Genomic DNA, 20,623 nt, shown 5'->3' on the forward strand with positions numbered 1-20,623 from the left:
GCAGCTGACAGATAACAGCAGGCCAAGAGCACTGCAGCCCGGGCAGTTGTAGAGGCAAAATCTTGGATCTGGGAGAGGTTCAGTGAGGCCATGGAGGAGGACTATCGGTTGGCCTCAAAGATATTCTGACAAACCGTCCAGCGCCTCAGGAGAGGGAAGCAGTGCTCTACAAACACTATTTATAGTGGAGGTGGAGAGCTGTTGACCTTGACTGGGGACATTATTGGACGGTGGAAGGAATACTTTGAAGATCTGAGGAAACAGGGGCTCGGGGGCGGACTCATCCATTACCCAAGCTGAAGTCAATGAGGTGGTCAAAAAGCTCCTTAGTGGCAAGGCACCGGGGGTGGATGAGATCCGTCCTGAGTACCTCAAGTATCTGGATGTTGCAGGGCAGTCGGGGACAGTACCTCTGGAGTGGCAGACAGGGGTGGTGGTTCCTCTTTTCAAGAAGGGGGACTGGAGGGTGTGCTCCAACTATAGGGGGATCACAGTCCTCAACCTCCCTGGGAAAGTCTATGCCAGGGTGCTGGAGAGGAGGATTTGGCCGGTAGTTGAACCTTGGATCCAGGAGGAACAATACGATTTTTGTCCTGGACCAGCTCTATACTCTCTATAGGGTGCTCGAGGGTTCATGTGAGTTTGCCCAACCAGTCCACATGTGTTTTGTGGATCTAGAAAAGGCATTCGACCATGACCTCGTGACGTCCTGTGGAGGGTACTCTTGGAGTATGGAGTCCAGGGCCCTGTGCTAAGGGCTGTCCAATCTCTGTACAACTGGTGCAGGAGCTTTGTTTGCATTGTCGGCAGTAAGTCAGACCTGTTTCCAGTGCATGTTTGCAGGACTACCCTTTGTCACCGGTTCTGTTCATAAATTTTATGGACAGGATTTCTAGGCACAGCCAGGGGCCAGTTTGGGGACCACAGGATTTCATCCCTGCTTTTTGCGGATGATGTTGTCCTGTTGGCTCCGACAAGCCAGGACCTTCAGCACATACTGGGGCAGTTTGCAGCTGAGTGTGAAGCGGCTGGGATGAGAATCAGCACCTCCAAGTCCGAGGCCATGGTTCTCAACCGGAAAAGGGTGGCTTGCCCTCTCCAGGTTCTCCAGGCTCTCCAGGAGTTCCTGCCTCAAGTGGAGGAGTTTAAGTATCTTGGGGTCTTGTTCACGAGTGGGGTAAGGATGTAGCTTGAGATTGACAAGCAGATCGGTGAAGAAGGAGCTGAGCCGAAAGGTGAAGCTCTCGATTTACCGGTCGATCTACATTCCTACTCTCACCTATGGACATGAGCTTTGGGTCATGACCATATGACCACAACCACATGAAGAAAAAATTTCTATTATCTATCATATTACTGTGTGGGAAATGAGCAAATTGGTGCTCCCTGCAGCTGTAGGAGCCCCTGCTTGCTGAGAAAGTGCCATGCTCAGAAGCTGCGTAAGGAGGGGAAAGGGGAAGGGGGCGTGTTGGACTGTTCCCCTCTGGGTCTCTCCCAAATGGAATGGACAAAGCTAAAGTTGATCAAGCAGTATCTCTGGTCAACCATGTCTCAGGAACGGCTCACTGGCCTTGCTGTCATCAGTATCACTCAATAGGGGAACAGATTTCGTATGATGACATTATTGATGATTTTGCATCAAGGAAAAGGTCAGGTTTTAGTTTGCTGAGTTTGCTGCTTTTAGTGCAATAGTGTTATAATTACATTTCCTTTAGTGTGTTTTCATTTGTGTGATGAAGGATTTGTGCTATTCAGAATAGTTATTCTATATTTTATTTGTATATTCATTTTTTATTATTCTAAAATAATAAAATTATCTTTTTATTTTATATTATTGTTATTATCTGCACAACTTTTGTGTATATAGAGTATATTTATTTAATTTCTGATATCTTTAATTACTAAATTGTTTTGGCAATGCTGGAGTTGGAGATTGATATAAATATTGTTATAATAAAACATGGCTGTTCGTGGGTTAGGGTTTAGGGTTGGGGGTGCGCTGTGAGGGAGGATCTCGTCCAGGGAGTAATTCAATGTAGAATCGCCACTGGTCTTCAGTCAGGTAAAATCATCTGTGATAATAAATCTAAAATAAATAAATAATAAATCTATAAAATTTGACTTTACTAAAACCTAAAATACAGAGAAAATGGTAAAATGGCCTTTGCTCAAAAATGATATTTCACAAAAATCAAGACACTGCTGAAGACATACATTTGTCAGTTTAGATAAAATGAATAAAACAGCACAGCTGTGGGCTCCTCTTGTTGCTCAAAGGCTTTAAACCCAAAAAACGTTTGTTTGTGAAAAAGCACAAATTTGTCCACAGTTCTACATCAATCTGTGGACAAATTTGTCCACAGATTGATGTAGAACTGTGTTTGAGAAGTGACAGATGTGAGAGTAAAAAGAGCTGAAGAAGAACTGTTTCAAATCTCATTCATTCATTCATTCAAGATGAATGGATTCAAGTTCTGGATGAAGATAAACCAGGTTCAGTTGTGGATTAAAGATATAAGATCTACAACAGCAACAGACAGTGAACTGACCTCACAATCTCCAGTCTACAGTGTGGACTCTCCAGAAAACCACACAGCAGCTTCACTCCTGAATCCTGTAGCTCGTTGTCACTCAGGTCCAGGTGTCTCAGATGGGAGAGGTTGGACTTCAGAGCCGAGGCCAGAGAAGCACAGCTGATTTCTGACAAACTGCAGGAACTCAATCTGAATAAAGAATAAATCATGTGGATAAAAATCATTTCTAATCCAATCAGATATGTCCTAATCAAGTAGCTTTCACTAACATGAGTAGAGGGACTTTGTCCTTCTCTTATTGTGGATCATCATAATGTCAGCCTTCTACACACATCATCCAAATGTCACTACAACATTCATACAACTATTCATGTCAACACAGATTCATAACATGCTGCTGAGCTCAGTCAAGTCTGGAATTAGAAGATAAAGATCAAATCAGACATGTTGGACTCAAATCCTCTTCATGATTGAAGTTTTTACATGACCTTCTTCTTCCTGAACTTTGTGTAATTAAACAACATTAAAGGACAAATTCCCATTTCTTGACTTCAACAACAGTCAGATGTCAAACATTGATTTAAAGACTTTGGTGGCAGTCGTCCTTCCTGTTGTCCACACTGACTGAAGTGGTCTCCTCCTAACACAACTACACTGTAAGAAATGACTTCATGAGTTCAGCTGTAGCTAAATGAAGCTTCAGCAGTCTGACTCAGACAAATGTGTAGAAGAAGACTGAATTCTCCCATTCTGCTCTGATATATTCAGACCTCTGTTCTTGGCTGAAGGTGTGTTTCCTGATTCTACTCTACACCAGGTTCACACCTGGTTCTGTCTTATTTAACACAAAATATGGAAAGACTTTAAAGGAGCAGTGTGGAGGATTTAGGGGGATCTATTGGCATAAATGGCATGAAAGACAATATTCATACTTATGTTTCAAGTGGAGTTTAATCACCTGAAATGTGAATTTGATTTATCAGGTTTACATGAAAACAGAAAGACTGAAAATATCATGAATGAATTAACAAATTAATGTAGAATGTAACAGTTACTAATAAATAAACAGAAAAACTTAACAGCAATAATCATAACTGAAAAATCTATGTTTGACAAACACATTTAAAACAAATTATAAAACTATTATGAGAATAATGAGAATAATTTCATACTGTGTATATTTGAAAAACTAAACTACTAATCTACACTGACTGATAATGTTAAAGATCATGTCTGGACTTACACAGCCTTTCTGCAGTTCCCCACAGCTGGGATCAGTCTCCGTCGTCCCTCCTCTGATGTGTTGTACTTGTTCAGGTCCAACTCATCCAGAACCTCCTCTGACATCTGCAGAACGTAGGCCAAAGCTGAACAGTGGATCTCCGAGAGTCTCTTCTCTGATCTGTTCTCTGACTTCAGGAACTCTTGGATCTCCTGATGTACTGAGTGGTCGTTCATCTCCATCAGACAGTGGAAGATGTTGATGCTTCTGTCAGGAGAGATATCATCTGTGTTCATCTTCTTCAGGTTGTTGATGGCTCTCTGGATGATTTCTGGTCTGTTCTCTGTCTGACCCAGAAGACCTCCAAAGAGTCTCTGGTTGGACTCCAGAGACAGGCCATGAAGGAAGCGAACAAACAGGTCCAGGTGGCCATTTTTACTTTGGAGGGATTTCTCCATGGCATTCTTCAGGAGGACATCGAGTGATGGGTAGCTGCTATTGTTATTTCCAAAATGCTTAAAAGTCTTCCTGATAAAAGACTCTGGCATTGAATCCCAGTGTTTGTAGTCTTGTTCCAGGAAAGGCCTCAGCTCTCTTGTCTTCCTCTCTGTGTAACAGTGGAACATGTAGACTGCAGCCAGAAATTCCTGAATGCTGAGATGAACAAAGCAGTAGACTGTTTTCTGGAAGATCACACTCTCTCTTTTAAAGAGATCTGTACAAACTCCTGAGTAAACCAAGGCCTCGGTGACATCAAGACCACACTGCTCCAGGTCTTCTTGATAGAGCATGATGTTTCCTTTCTCCAGATGATCAAACGCCAGCCTCCCCAGCTTCAGAAGAACTTCCCTGTCAGCCTCCGTCAGCTCCTGTGGACTCGTCTCATGTCCCTCATCATACTTGTGCTTCTTCCTCTTTGTCTGAACCAGCAGGAAATGTGAGTACAGGTCAGTCAGGGTCTTGGGCAGCTCTCCTCTCTGCTCTGTGGTCAACATGTGCTCCAGAACTGTAGCAGTGATCCAGCAGAAGACTGGGATGTGGCACATGATGTGGAGGCTTCGTGAAGTCTTGATGTGGGAGATGATCCTTCTGACCTGCTCCTCCTCTCTGAACCTCTTCCTGAAGTACTCCTCCTTCTGTGGGTCAGTGAACCCTCTGACCTCTGTCACCATGTCAACACACTCAGGAGGGATCTGACTGGCTGCTGCAGGTCGTGTGGTTATCCAGAGACGAGCAGAGGGAAGCAGTTTCCCCCTGATGAGGTTTGTCAGCAGCACATCCACTGACGTGGACTCTGTAACATCAGTCAGGATCTCAGTGTTGTGGAAGTCCAGAGGAAGTCGACACTCATCCAGACCATCAAAGATGAACAGAACCTGGACCTCTTCAAACCTGCAGAGTCCTGCTTCTTTGGTTTCAGTAAAGAAGTGATGAACAAGTTCCACCAAGCTGAACTTTTTCTCTTTCAGCACATTCAGCTCTCTGAACGTGAATGGAAATGTGAAGTGTATGTCCTGGTTGGCTTTGTCTTCAGCCCAGTCCAGAGTCAACTTCTGTGTTAAGACTGTTTTCCCAATGCCAGCCACTCCCTTTGTCATCACTGTTCTGATTGGTCCATCTCTTCCAGGTGAGGCTTTAAAGATGTCTTCTTGTCTGATGCTTGTTTCTGGTCTGGCTGGTTTCCTGGATGCTGTTTCAATCTGTCTGACCTCATGTTCATCATTGACCTCTCCAGTCCCTCCCTCTGTGATGTGGAGCTCTGTGTAGATCTGATTCAGAAGGGTTGGGTTTCCTGCTTTAGAGATCCCCTCAAACACACACTGGAACTTCTTCTTCAGAGTAGATTTAAGTTTATGTTGACAAACTGCAGCAACATGTCCTGAATGAACAAACAAGAGACATCAGTGACTGATTCATAAAGAAAACATGACATGTTCATCCCCCTAAAGAACACATGAACATATTTCCCTCCATGTCTTGAGATGTTAGTAAATGTCCCATTTGTCCATCATGTTGAATCTTTAGAGAAATCCTCTTACTACTGTGCAGACAGTCAGCCAGCTCCTCCTGCTTCATTCTCCTCAGGAAGTTCACTGTGATCTTCACAAAAGCCTCTCTGCTGCTCCTTCTCTGCTCTTCATCCTCACCGTCCAACACCTCCTCATCCTCCCTCTGACTCTCTGAGCATTCTGGGTAATCTGGACTCACAACCTTCTGGATCTTCTTCAGCTCCTTCTTCACAAAAGTCACAATGTTCTCCTCCAGCAGCTGGAACAGAAAACTATATGAATGACACAATCAAAGTAAAACCATGGAGCCAAACATCAGATCCATGTTGGACACACTGACAATCCACTGCTCTAAAAAGTGCAGCATGGAGATTATTGTCAACACAACAGATGTCAAAGTAGTTGTTGTCCATGTACAGACCATAAATATGGAGTCCAGGTGTGTTTGATGCTGCTGGGCAGACTGAGCACTGGGAACCTCTGAGCTCTCCTGGTCCACTCTGTGGAGGAATCATGAAGAATTAGCTCACATTATGTTTGCAGCATCTGTGAGCGTTTTATGCTTTGTACACAAACAACAGCTGCTTTTATGTTCTGGGGTGACTGTCCTGATTAAAGCAAACACTACTGTGCTGTGACATTCTCAATGAGAGGAAACAAACAATCAATTCTGTACCTCATGACCTAGAGTCATCACAACAAGTCCACCTTTTAAATGATGAGTTTAAGGACTCACACTGGGTTTGACAGAAGTCTCACCTCTGCTACAGGACACTAACACAAACACTGGAACTGGATAGGTGCTGAGTTACAGGGAGTTTTAGTTCTGATCTGAATGACACATATAAGAACATAAGAAGTGCTTTTCTTGAAAAGAGAAACATCAACTTTGCCACTAAAGCCTGTGTTTCAGCCTGATCATGTTCATATACTGTGTCATTCATGAAGCCTGGAGACAAAACACAATCACTTCATCTTTCATAGAAGACCAGTTATACAGGACAGCTGTCTGATACATTTTAAACTCAGTTGCAGCTCACTTCTTTGCAGCAGAGGGAGGCTGTCCTTTGAAATTCATGAGGTAACCCTTTGACATGTCACTCTTCATGGACACACAGCTGGGCTCAGGTACAGGGAAGTCTGGTCTCTGATGGATCCTGGTGGACAGAGAGACCATCAGGGACATGGGAACGGAGACAACATATCTATTATTCATACAGTGTTCTCACAGTAAAGAAGAAAACATGTAGTCAGCTGCAGCTCACTTCTTTGCAGCAGAGGGAGGCTGTCCTTTGAAATCAGTGTTGTGATCCCCTGACCTGTCACTCTTCATGGACACACAGCTGGGCTCAGGTCCATGTTCAGGTCCAGGTCCAGCAGAGTCTGGTGTGTGCTGCTGCTCTGGCCTTCAACACAACACACACAGAGCTTTGAGTGTGAATAATGATGGTGCAGTGATGTGAGTGCTGAGCTCTGACATGGAGAAGAGTCATGGACAGTTAGAGATCCTCATCTCACCTCTGAGATTTGGTCTGGATCTCATGGTCCCCACACAGACTGCTTTTAGGGGGAGGGGCTCCCTCCTCTCTGTCCTCACACTGATTCATGATGCTGAATTCACATCCACATCAGCTCACACACACTTTCTACCTTCATGTGGAGAGAAAACACAAATCATTCATCTGCACATCAACTGAAATCATCCTCTCCATCATTTGTCCTGTAGAAATATCAGCTGCTCCTCCACTGATTGGCTCTTCTTTCATCTTTCTTATCTTTCACACACGATTCAGAGACGACCATTTCCATTCACTGACACACATGTGGACTGAGATCCACTGATTTTATCTGAATAATCTGTTTGCAGTGTTTCTGTAAAAAATGACTGATGGAATGCTGAAAGTGAGACTGTTAATTTCTCCTCTATATATATATATATATATATATATATATATATATATAATTAATTGTTATTATAAAGTCTGAAAAACCCTGTCAGCTAATCTGAGCTCAGTCCCGTAGAGTTCATCTAATGACAGAGAAAGTCAGAGCTGTTCTCCAGCCGCTGTCCGGCCGAGCTCAGACCGCATTTAGCGGCTCAGACTGCGGGAGAGCAGCGGCTCAGGTCCGCCTCCTCCACAGGCTGATTCAGGCAGGAAAAGCTGCCTTCAGTCAGCAGTAAGTGGAGCCACAGACTAACAAAGGTTCCGTGTTCAGCTACTGACCATCAGCTCACTCTGCTTCTACTCTGACTCCACCGCTTCTACTGCAAATATCCACACAACATGGAGGATAATGAATGAATGAAGAGCCACAAACCATGCGTCTCTGTGCGCCGCCATATTGAAATGATGGCTCTCCTCCTGCCTCATCCTGACTTCACAGTGACAACTCAGAGTCTACACAACTAAATACCACAACGCAGTCTAACAAAAACAGCACAACATCCAAAAACTTGATAAAGATAATTCAGCTAACTACAGGAAGTGTTGACGAGTAAAACATTAAAAGTGCGGACATTTACCGTCAGACAGAGAAAATCATCTGCGCCACAAACATGAGTCAAAGTGAAAGTGAACTCTCAGCAACCGTGAAGCACAGAGATGGGAATTCCAACACTTTTAAGAGAACCGGTTCTTATGGCTCAGCTCACTAAAAAGAGCCGACTCTTTCGGCTCCCAAATGACTCCTCAGATTTTTGTTGCTTAAATTAATTTATTACTAAAATAACGTAAAAAATGGCAACAAAGGTGACACAGGATATAGCCAATAAAAAATGATGGTCATAGATGAGCTCTGGACTAACTTACAACCAGGGGATCTCATGGTCCCCACACAGACTGGTTTTAGGGGGAGGGGCTCCCTCCTCTCTGTCCGCACACTGATTCATGATGCTGAATTCACATCCACATCAGCTCACACACACTTTCTACCTTCGTTTGGAGAGAAAACACAAATCACTCATCTGCACATCAACTGAAATCATCCTCTCCATCATTTGTCCTGTAGAAATATCAGCTGCTTCTCCACTGATTGGCTCTTCTTTCCTCTTTCATATCTTTCACACATGATTCAGAGACGACCATTTCCATTCACTGACACACATGTGGACTGAGATCCACTGGTTTTATCTGAATAATCTGTTTGCAGTGTTTCTGTAAAAAATTACTGATGGAATGCTGAAAGTGAGACTGTTCATTTCTCCCCTATATATATATATATATATATATATATATATAATTGTTATTATAAAGTCTGAAAAACCCTGTCAGCTAATCTGAGCTCAGTCCTGTAGAGTTCATCTAATGACAGAGAAAGTCAGAGCTGTTCTCCAGCCGCTGTCCGGCCGAGCTCAGACCGCATTTAGGGGCTCAGACTGCGGGAGAGCAGCGGCTCAGGTCCGCCTCCTTCACCGGCTGATTCAGGCAGGAAAAGCTGCCTTCAGTCAGCAGTAAGTGGAGCCACAGACTAACAAAGGCTCCGTGTTCAGCTACTGACCATCAGCTCACTCTGCTTCTACTCTGACTCCACCGCTTCTACTGCAAATATCTACACAACACGGCGGATAATGAATGAATGAAGAGCCACAAACCATGCGTCTCTGTGCGCCGCCATATTGAAATGATGGCTCTCCTCCTGCCTCATCCTGACTTCACAGTGACAACTCAGAGTCTACACAACTAAATACCACAACGCAGTCTAACAAAAACAGCACAACATCCAAAAACTTGATAAAGATAATTCAGCTAACTACAGGAAGTGTTGACGAGTAAAACATTAAAAGTGCGGACATTTACCGTCAGACAGAGAAAATCATCTGCGCCACAAACATGAGTCAAAGTGAACTCTCAGCAACCGTGAAGTACAGAGATGAGAATTCCAACACTTTTAAGAGAACCGGTTCTTATGGCTCAGCTCACTAAAAAGAGCCGACTCTTTCGGCTCCCAAATGACTCCTCAGATTTCTGTTGCTTAAATTGATTTATTACTAAAATAACATAATAAAAAATGGCAACAAAGGTGACACAGGATATAGCCAATAAAAAATGATGGTCATAGATAAGCTCTGGACTAACTTACAACCAGGGGATGCACTGTAAACTATTACAACAGTGTAATGAACTAGTAAAAAATAATGATGTAGCAGATGTATTGTAAAGTGAAAGTTAGGCTGCACTGTTAAAAACACAACCAGGGTGACATAGTGGAAAACATCACAAGGGAAAGGACTGTCAGAAATATGTGATGCAGTGTGAAAATGAAAACGACCAATGACAACATCAGCAGTAAAAGTACACAAGTATTATCAGCAACCAGAGAACATTTTTCAAATAAACTTCACAGCTTCTTGTTTTAAGAAACAGGCAAAATGAAGTCTGACATACTTTTTCTTTATTATGTTTTGTATTCCAATTTTACAGATCTTCTCAATTAAAGCATCAAAATTTACCTGAAGACTCTGCGATGTTTTACTGAGAAACTGTTTAGCTATCTGCCATGTTTTGAATTCAGCTTCATTCAGAACAGTAAAACGTGTGTGTTTACCTGACAGGTTACCTACAGAAAAGTGGATCTTCGTGGAAATACACAGTCTCTTTCTGACATTAAAGCTGCAAGATGAGTGATAATGAAGACACATTTGAGACATGATCAGTGTGTTCCAGCTCCTCACGTAGCAGTCAGCGTTCTACAGCCAGTGCCATTGCAGTCAAGGCACGTGCAAAAGCAGAGGCTGCACATGCAAAAGCATAATTTGCACAAAAAGAAGCAGACATGATGAAAGCTCAAGCATATGTTGAGGAGCAACAACAAAAGGCTGCAGCCGAGGCTGCCAGAAAGAAAGCAGAGCTAGAAGCTAGTCTGCACACACTGAAATTAGAGAGTGAGGCTGAAGCTGCTATCGCTAAAGCTAACATTTTGGAGGCAGCTCCTGAGAATGAGCATGGACTGCTAGATACTGCTAGCCTAAAAAATTAATATACTGAGTGTAAGTATACTGAGAATCTGAGACCTGAGCCTCATCAAGACTCAAAGCCACCAGAACCCTCAGCAACACCAACGCGCCAGCCGACAGCTGAAAACAACATGGGGAAGGTAAAGACAAGTCAAGCGAGGCCAGCAACTGTGAACTCAGCTACTATGACTTACCTGCAGTTACAGCCATCGGGTGCAATCACACAACACAAGACAAACCAGAGTAGCCACCAACCTCCTCAGCCACATACTGGTATCACTTCCAGAACCAACGAACCCAGTTCATCATCTACAACCAACCTGGCCGAGTATTTAATTCGTCAAGAGATGATAAGCTCTGGTCTGTTGAGGTTTGATGATCATCCTGAAAATTATTGGGCCTGGAAGGAATCCTTTCACAGTTCTACAGTGGATTTAAACCTGACAGCGAGGGAGGAGCTTGATCTGCTGTGTAAATGGCTTGGGCCGAAATCATCCAAACACGCAAAGAGAATACGGGCAGTTCACATCCACAATGCAGCAGCAGGTGTGAATATGGTATGGCAAAGGTTGGAAGACTGCTATGGAGCACCCGAAACTATAGAAAATATACTCCTCAAGAAGCTGGATGAGTTTCCAAGAATCTCAAATTGAGAAAATCAAAGACTGAGAGAGCCCCACCACTCAGCGAAGAACAAGTTTTGGTACTTACCAACCTTTGGAGTTTATCATCCACGCAAGCCAGGTCAGGTGCGAGCAGTGTTCGACTCCTGCTGTCACCATATATGGTTTGACAAGAGTGGCCCTGCAAGGTCACGAAGAATATACTACAGAGGCAAAACAGTTCGTTCTCAGGAACTTTTATGTTGACGACGGACTTACCTCATTCCCCACTGACGACGATGGCATCCAAGTCCTGAAAAAGAACAAAGAGATGTTAGCTGAGTCAAACATATGACTGCATAAAATAGCATCCAACCATAATGCAGTGATGGAAGCATTTCTGCCCGAAGAATGTGCTAAAGAACCGAAAGACCTAGAGCTAGGTGTGGATCCTCTACCCCTGCAAAGAAGCTTGGCTCTTAACTGGTGCCTTCAAAATGACAGCTTCACCTTCTTTGTCTCTAAAGAAGAGAAGCCATTCACTTGTAGGGGCATTCTCTCTACAGTCAACAGTGTATTCAACCCGCTGGGATTTGCGGCTCCAATAACAGTACAAGGCAAGGCTATTGCCAGAGATCTGTGCACAGAACATTACAACTGGGATACCCCAATACCTGCTGAAAGAGAAACTCAGTGGAGGTCTTGGAAAGACTCACTCAAAGCTCTTGAGCAACTTCACATACCAAGACCATACCTACCTGTGTCCCTGCTATCCATCTTCTCTGACGCATCAAACACAGCCATTTCTGCAGTGGCCTACATCAGAGCTGTTGACGATGAATGACAGTCATAGGATTCTGCATGGGAAAATCAAAATTAGCACCACGTCACTCCCATACCATGCCTCACCTGGAGCTTTGTGCTGCTGTGCTCGCAGTCGAGCTAGCCAACATGTTAGTGGATGAGCTAGACATCAAGATTCACTCAGTGAAGTTCTACACTGACTCTAGAGTTGTACTAAGCTATATCTACAACACCAACCAGAGGTTCTATGTGTACATCACTAACAGAGCTGCACGCATCCGGAAGTCGTCACACCCAGAATAGTGGTACTTTGTCAGCACGGAATACAATCCTGCAGATCATGGCACACGACCAGTACAAGCTGCACTCCTGGCAGAAACAAATTGGTTTTCAGGACCCTCTTTTCTCAAGAAAAACAACAGAGCTACTCCTACTCAGTCAGACTCCTTTGAGCTTATTGAACTGGACACGGATGCAGACGTGCGTCCATTGGTTGCAGCCTTTGCTACAATAACTTCTGCAGTGCTGCTTGGTTCACACAGGTTCACACGCTTTTCAAGCTGGAAAAGGCTGATACATGGACTGGCTAAGCTCATTCAGAAGGTCAGATCCTGTGCTACAGCTCTGGGGGGAGATACACCAAAAGCAGATGAGCTTACGCAGGCAAGAACAGTAGTTGTTCGACTGTGCAGTAAGAGGCCTTTAAAGAGGATCTCAAGAGCCTGGCCAAAGGAGAAATTGTCTCAAAACATATCCCTCTCCGGAAGCTCGACCTCATCCTGGATACGGATGGTGTGCTGAGGATTGGCGGCTGCATGACATCAGCTGCAATCTCCTGGGAAGAGAAACATCCCATAATTATCCCTAAAGACAGCCACATTGCTACATTGTTGGTGCAGTATTATCACGAGCGAGTTGCACACCAGGGCAGGCACATCACAGAAGGAGCCATATATATGGCAGTATCCATAGTCTGCCGGACTATGGATTCTGGGAGGAAAGAGACTTGTATCTGTCATGGTATCTACCATAAAAGCCAACAGACGAGAGTTTTCTGGTTAACTCATTTATTGTCTTACAACAAGACTCTCTTAACTTCCTGTTTTTTTCCGTACCAAACGTGACCTCCAAAATAAAAGCACATGGACAACATATGCAATTCTGCCACATCTCCCCTTTTTTTTGAAGAAGAAAAAAAAGACATTTGAAGCCATACCAGTTTTATCTAACTATAATAAACTCTCAAACTCTTATGCCTTCATTAGTTGAACACAAAACATCCTTCAGAACAAACTTTTCTCCATTTCACCCACTTATCCAACCTCCCCCAATTCTTTTTTTCTTCTTTTACCAGTCCAGTCTCTGAGGTTTTACCACCACTCTGCCATACCTAGTTCTGGTAGGAACGGGTGTACATGTCTTTTGAGTCTGGTTTAGGGACTGAAGGTGACCCGGTGTGTTTTGATCAGACTCAACTGGCGGAGTAGGTGTGCAGGGTGTCCGACTCTCAGGAACAGTCTCTGGCATGGGAACAAGATGATGCCTGTTGCGCCTAATGGTGCCTGTAGGGCTGTCCACTACATATGAGCGGGGTGTGGAGTGGGCTGAAACCACTGTGCTTTGGGTCTTAGTGTTGGTAATCCAGACTGGCTGTCCTGGTGTGAGTTGATGCAGATTCTTCACTCGGTGTCTCAAGTTGAATACTCTTGTGTCTTTTATCTTCCTCTCTCTGTCTTTCTCAGCAACTGTATCTCTGTCTGGGAGCTCTGGGCTGAGTAGAGAGGGGTGCTGGGGCACTGGTGTACGAAGCCTGCGACCCATTAGCAGTTGAGCAGGACTGTAGCCATTAAACAATGGAGTAGCTCTATATGCCAACAGAGCGAGATATGGATCTTGAGTTTTCTTTAGCAGTCTTTTCAGTGTCTGTACCTGTCGCTCTGCTTCCCCGTTGCTTTGAACAAATCTTGGGCTGACAAACCTTTCTGACAAAATGACATAACTGATGAGCAAACACTGTCTTCTTTCAACTGATCCCTCAGCTTTGCTATGTATGTTGAGCTGGCTGGCATTTTGTGAATTACCTCATCAACATAGATGTTTGTGTCTTCCATGAGATCTTTGTCTTTCCTCTTTAAGTTTGAGCTAGTGGTGACAGGTGCCCGTGAGAGAGTGTCTGCTGTATGTAGCTCTTTGCCAGGTGTAGATAGAGTAACTGTACCTCATCAGCCTAAGTCTAAATCTCTGGATTCTAGGAGGGAGCTCTGTTAGTGTCTGGTGACCTAGCAGGCTAACAAGTGGCTTATGATCTGTCTCTAGGACAAAATGTCTCCCAATAAGGAAGTCTCTGAATCTTTCACATCCCCATGTTAATCCTAATGCCTCTTTTTCCACCTGAGCATACCTCTGTTCAGTCTCTGTCATTGAACATGAGGCGTATGCGACGGGCCTCCACTGTTCTCCCTCTTTTTGCAGAAGGACAGCACTTAGTCCATATGAAGATGCATCCGCTGACAGTTTCAGCTCTTTGTTGGGGTCGTAGAGTGTCAGCACTGGAGGTGAGGTGAGATTGTTTTTTAGCTGAACAAATGTATTATGTTGTGCACAGCTCCAGATCCACTGATTTTTCTTGGAGAGAAAGTCTCTCAGTGGTTTGTCTTTCTCTGCCAGTCCTGGGATAAATTTCCCCAGCTGGTTGACTATTCCAAGGAAGCTGCGGACTTCACCTACATTAGAAGGCTCTTTCATTGTCTCTTACAGCTTTTGTCTTGTCTGGGTCTGGCTGCACACCCTCAGCAGACAGGATGTGGCCAAGGAACTTGACTTTGTCTTTGCTCAGCTCACACTTCTCCATAGTAAGCGTGATGCCGGTTTCCTGGAGCTTGTGCAGCACTGCATGAAGCCTCTTGTCATTCTCCTCTTGATCTTTACCCCACACAAGAACATCATCCATGTGGCAGACTACTCCCTGCAGCCTGTCGAGGATCAAGGACATCCTGTGCTGGAAATGTTCTGGAGCAGAAGCTATGCCGAAAGGCAATCTGTTAAAATAAAAACATCCAAAGGGAGTTATGAATGTTGTGTACCGTGCTGATTCTGGGGACAATTGAATTTGCCAAAACCCTCTATTGACATCTAATTTGCTGAGTTGAGCTCCTGCAAGAGATCCGAGCATCTGCTCTACAGAAGGTAGGATATATTTCTCTCTTCAGACTGCTTCGTTAAGGCAGGTGAGGTCTGCACATATGCGCACTGAGCCATTTTTTGAGGGCACTGGAACCATCCCTGAGCACCATTCTGTTGGCTCTTCCACTCTTGAGATGACTCCCAGACTCTGCATTCTCTCTAGCTCCTTCTTAACTTTACTAAGAAAGGGAATAGGGACACGTCTTGGGACGTAAGGGAAAAGGGAATGGCATCTGGCTTAAGCTTAATTGTGTATGGCTGTTGCAACATCCCCAAGCCTTGACAAAGTTTTGGATAGGATTCTGCCATCACTTTCTTGTCTATGCTATCTAGTCTAGAGACAAGGTTAAGCGTCACGCTAGCTGGCCTGCTTAACAAAGCTATATTTAGGTCTTTTATCACATACACATCCTCCTGAATCACCTGCTCTCCCTTGCATAGTGACTCTGTGTATTTGCCTATGACAGAGAGTGGTATGCCATCTGGGCCAAAAAGTGGTCTGTCTGCTTCCATTAGATGGGAGTCTATATCAGCGATGGAGTAGTATGTCTGGGCTGGAATGGCTGAAACATCAGCTCCTGTGTCTATCTTAAACCTCACTTTGTGGCTTCTGATAGTTAAATCTGTGTACCAGGGGTCTGTGCCTGCGTCTACTGAGCCTAGGAACAAGGGTGTATCATTGCTATCTGTACTGGTTTCCACTGCATGTACTGCTTTGGCTGACTTGCAAACTTTAGTGTAATGTCCCTTTTTCCCGCATGTGTGGCATGCCACCTCTTTAGCTGGGCACTGCCATATTCAATGTGCAGGGGCTTTTCCACACCTGTAGCACTGCTGGCAATCGGTTGGTGCTTTTGACTTTGTTGCCAGGTTTTTATGCTGAAATGATGTCTTTGGTGTGGGCTGTCTTTGTTTCTTGTGCTTTGCCATCACTGTGTCAATTTCTCCTTTTGCTTCACCCCTGAGATCTGTTAGCTGTCTTTTGATCACTTCTGACAGCCGTGCCATGTTCACTGCCTTTTCCAAGGTTAAATCTCTGTCTAGCTGCATCCTCTCTGCTAGACTTGTGTCTCTGAGTCCCATTACAAGGCGGTCTCTTATTAACTCGTCGTGAAGTGCACCATAGCTACAGTTTTCAGCTAAGGTATGCAAAGCAGTGATGAAGGAGTCCACTGTCTCTTTAGTCTGTTGTACTCTTTGGTTGAATCTTGCTCTTTCGTATATTTAATTTTTCCTAGGCACGAAATATGTTTCAAAAGCGTCCTTTACTGCTCCATATTGTTGTTTCTGTGCGTCGTATAAAGCTTGGCCCTGTAGGATATCATCTGCTACATCCCCCATGCAGTAGATTAATGTGTTTACCTGGTTAGCTTGTGAGCTAAGATGCAGGTTGCTTGCTCGTCTGAATCTTTCAAACCGCCTGATCCATCTTTCCCAATCTTGGGGTTTTGAAAAGTCGAATGCTTCTGGTGGTTGAATCGTGAACGTTGCACATGGCGGTGGAGTAGCAGGGTCGGCTGCAAGCTGGGGAACCTGTGCGATGGGAGCACTCGCGTTTCCATGATCGGTCGTCATTTTCTTTTCTTTTTCCTCTGCTTCCTACCGATATCGCACTTCTGACACCATGTCGTGGTATCTACCATAAAAGTCAACAGACGAGAGTTTCTGGTTAACTCGTTTTATTGTCTTACTACAGGACTCTCTTAACTTCCTGTTTTTCCGTACCAAACGTGTCCTTCAAAATAAAAGCACATGGACAACATATGCAATTCCGCCACATTACCCACCAATCCAAATCCTTTTTAATTTTTGTGACTATGTTTTTGTAATTAACGCTATATAATTTTTTTTAATAATGGGGGGATTGTAATGCCCAGGTATATAATACCATCTGCAGGTCTGACTTTTAATAGCCAATGTTTTGTCCATATTTACCTTATAACCAGAGAAATATCCATATCTAGTAATAAGCTTTTTTAAATGTGGAATTGTTGTTGCAGGTTCAGATAAGTATAACAGCACATCGTCAGCTTAAATTGAAAGTTCGCCATTCGTCATTAATCCCTGTATATTCTTGTCATCTCTAATTAGTTGTGCTAATGGCTCAATGCTGATGTCAAACAGCAAAGGTGACAGAGAGCATCCCTGTCGACATCTATGCTCTAGACCAAATCTGTTGGATTCCTCTGTTGGATACTTCCTGCTTCTGAGAGGGGCAGATGTGTTTCTGACTGCTCCTACTTTCTCTTGGCTGCTTTTTGTTTTTCTCTTGTCTTTTTGTGACTTTCTATTCCTGAACACCTTGCTCTGCTACTCTTGGGATATTGTTTTTTGATATGGAGCTAATTAATTGGTCCCTCAGTGCATTGGACAAAATTTTCCCACAAAGAAAAGAATCACCAGGAGAACCACTCTGCCCTGAGGGGACATTTGCTGCGGGATATGTCCGAGATGCCTGGGACTCCTGGCGTCTGGTATGCCTGGAAGTGCTGGCCCTAGAAGACGTGGAGGATCTATTTATTTATTGGACACTGTTAGCAGGGATACTATTGATTGACTTGGGTAGTGCCCTGATCTATCAGAGAATTAGAAAAACCGCTGCTGACAAATCGGCACAACCGCTAAGCGCAGAGATAAAACAGCACCACGGGTTCATGAGTACTCAGCTGACAGAATTCCACCAGAAGATAGCTCGGATCGAAGGACTGATCAGTGACATCTCAGCCCGATCTGAGGAAGAACAGAAACAGACTGATAACATCAGCAGACAGTCTGAACACCTGTTGAGAACCGTGAAGGGACTATCTGTTAAGCTTGACGAGATGTCGAAGCTACTCCATGCATCTGCAGGGGATGACGAGCACTGAGGCCAGACTGATTGATTACTGACCTGGATAAATTTAACGCGGATCGATAAATTGCTTCTTGCATATTGACTGTATTGTTCTGTTCCTCACCCACCCCCCTCCTGGCCAGGAAGAATAGCTCAGCAGCTGTGCTCCTATCAAATTCCTATGCAGCTCATATCTCCCTTCAAGGACGACTGATGAACTGACCTGTACACATCCTGGCAGTCTCAGTCATACAAATCGCAAACACTTCTCATAGACTGACGCACACACAGACTTTGCAGCTCCCCTGTTCCCCATTACTGCAGACAGCGGCCACTACTACTGCAGGGAAGACCACTACCCTGCACCGCTGACTGCAGTAGACTTTACAAGGTCTAGAAAAGACTTTAAAGCTCCCCTGTGCCCCACTACTGCAGACAGCGCCCACTACTTCTACTCCCCTGCAGTAGTGGGCACAGTAGTGGGCTCCCATGCAGTAGTGGGCGAAGGGGAGCTGCAAAGTCTACGTTCACCACCACCATCTGCACTAAGTGCACCTTTGATTGTGTTTGTGGTCCCCTTTTAAACCCATCTTCTTTTGGAAAAAAAAAAGATATTTAAATCTGTATCTGTAACAACTTTTCTTTTTAAAGGGTAATTTTAATCTTTCTATAGGATTATAAATAAGAACATTTTTGAAGATTTTAAATACATAATGCCCTTGCCCCATGGAGCACACATGCAGAGTGCTGCGTCTCTTCACCTAACCTAACCTCATCATCCCCAAATCTATCTATCTCAATCTATCACACTCACCTGTGAAAAAAATAATGAGGGTTTGTAGTGTTTTATTATGTGTAATATAGAGAGTTTAGATGAAGCTCCATACTTTCAATACCTGTCTTATGGGAAATCTAAATATATATACTGTTCATTTTTGTTTGCTTTATGTCACTGTTTTTGCACATTGTGTAAACGTGTATGTACATGTGTGTCCTAAAGAGAGAGAGAGAGTGTGTGTGTGTGTGTGTGTTGTGACACAGTTATCTTTATATTTTTATGCAATTTCCCCACTGAGGGACTAATAAAGGATTTCTTATTCTTATTAGGTTTCTTCAGAGTCTGGAAACTTTAACCTGAGAAACCTCCTCTGTCAGAACATGTCGTCCACATTGCATTTTCTCATTAGAGAGAAAAATTCTGATTCATTTTATAGAGTTCAGTCCACTCATGTCCACTGCTGAGTTCAAAGCTCCTGACCTCTAAGAGCCTTGTTTCATAATTCATTTCCAGCCCACAGTGTTTCTGTCCTCCAGCAAACCTTTGGATGTCAGTGTGTCAAGCTAATGTTATTGAATCTGAGGCTGTGTTGTCTGGATTTATTATTAGTGTTAAGAAACAGCCTTTAAACCATTCAATTCAATACACACAGGAAACAAAACAGAAATTCAGAGGTTCTTCTCTCTGGGACACACTGCTGCATTTAAATAACAAATCACAGAGAGTTCATGCCTGTTAATTAAATTATGATTGAGTTATATATTTTTTTAAAAATCCAGATAAACAGAAAATGGAAGTTACAGAAAAAAAATCATTGCCTTCTAAAATCCTGACTGCAGCCTTAATGAGAAGAGGAAATCTTCTGTTCAGCTCCTGAATGCAAAGGTGAAACCCCAAATACACAGTCACAGTATTTCAGGAGTGGTACTTTTAGTGCTTCATGTAGTACTGAGAATGGCTGTAATAGATTTAGAACATTTTGAATAACTGTATGAATGACACAGTGTAAAAGCAGATGTTTATAGTCTTTAAGTACCTCTAGTATAATATTTACATTTCTCAGGAACCTTAAGATCAATAGGAATTAGGATTGGTGTGTTATTTTTAGAAGTAGTTCATAGTGATTGTTATGGTTGTAGCAGTAGTAGCAGTAGTAATATCTATACTACTTCCAGTAGTGGTGGAAGTAATTGCATCAGAGTAACTGATAGTGATTTAGCTTTGTTTACTGTTTATGTCATTCTCATAACATGTTATACTATAATGCAGTTTGTAGTATAATTGAATTATTATATTTGAAGAAAGGGTCCATTGTTTTTTCCAGTTTAAATGTTCTGCCTGCCTCAGTTTGTGAATTTGTTCCTGTACAAGCTCCAGTCATGTTCTCACATGAATGAAATGGCCAATCACAAAATTCACCAGCCTCAGCCAATCAGAAAATTGGATTGCCTCTTCACCCTCTGAATGAAATGTTACGTGCAGTACCAGAGTGTGTTCAATGGGGGACTCTCTATAGCACTAGCTGACACACACAGCTCTGTGCTTACTAATGTGGACATCTTCTGAAACATATACAGATCATTCATTAGGACTAAAGAAGAAGAAGCATGGTGAATAATAATATATGTCTTGTGTACTTTGTACAGCAGACACATAATGATGCCTCAACTTACTGCATAACTATGAACCTCCAAGATCTGCAAG

The 20,623-nt window shown here is 43.5% G+C and overlaps 1 protein-coding gene and 1 long non-coding RNA gene across 2 annotated transcripts in view; both read right to left on the reverse strand.

Annotated features, from left to right (window-relative positions):
* Positions 1-280: 280 nt before the first annotated feature.
* The window catches only part of LOC121191519 (NACHT, LRR and PYD domains-containing protein 14-like), a gene marked incomplete at its 5' end in the record, with an annotated part of 32,453 nt that continues 12,110 nt past the window's right edge, over positions 281-20,623 (reverse strand). Inside the window, 3 exons of the mRNA XM_041052683.1 lie at positions 281-560; positions 942-1,189; positions 2,558-2,723. Coding sequence (XP_040908617.1) covers positions 281-560; positions 942-1,189; positions 2,558-2,723 — 694 coding nt within the window. The remainder of the gene's footprint in view (positions 561-941; positions 1,190-2,557; positions 2,724-20,623) is intronic.
* Positions 4,950-20,615, reverse strand: LOC121191869. Its single transcript, XR_005895152.1, has 3 exons — positions 20,447-20,615; positions 7,318-7,325; positions 4,950-4,960 (listed from the first exon to the last, which is right to left on the reverse strand). It is a non-coding gene; the product is annotated as an uncharacterized LOC121191869 (long non-coding RNA).

Source organism: Toxotes jaculatrix, chromosome 13 (genome assembly GCF_017976425.1).
Source record: "Toxotes jaculatrix isolate fToxJac2 chromosome 13, fToxJac2.pri, whole genome shotgun sequence".
In the NCBI taxonomy this organism is placed as follows: domain Eukaryota; kingdom Metazoa; phylum Chordata; class Actinopteri; family Toxotidae; genus Toxotes; species Toxotes jaculatrix.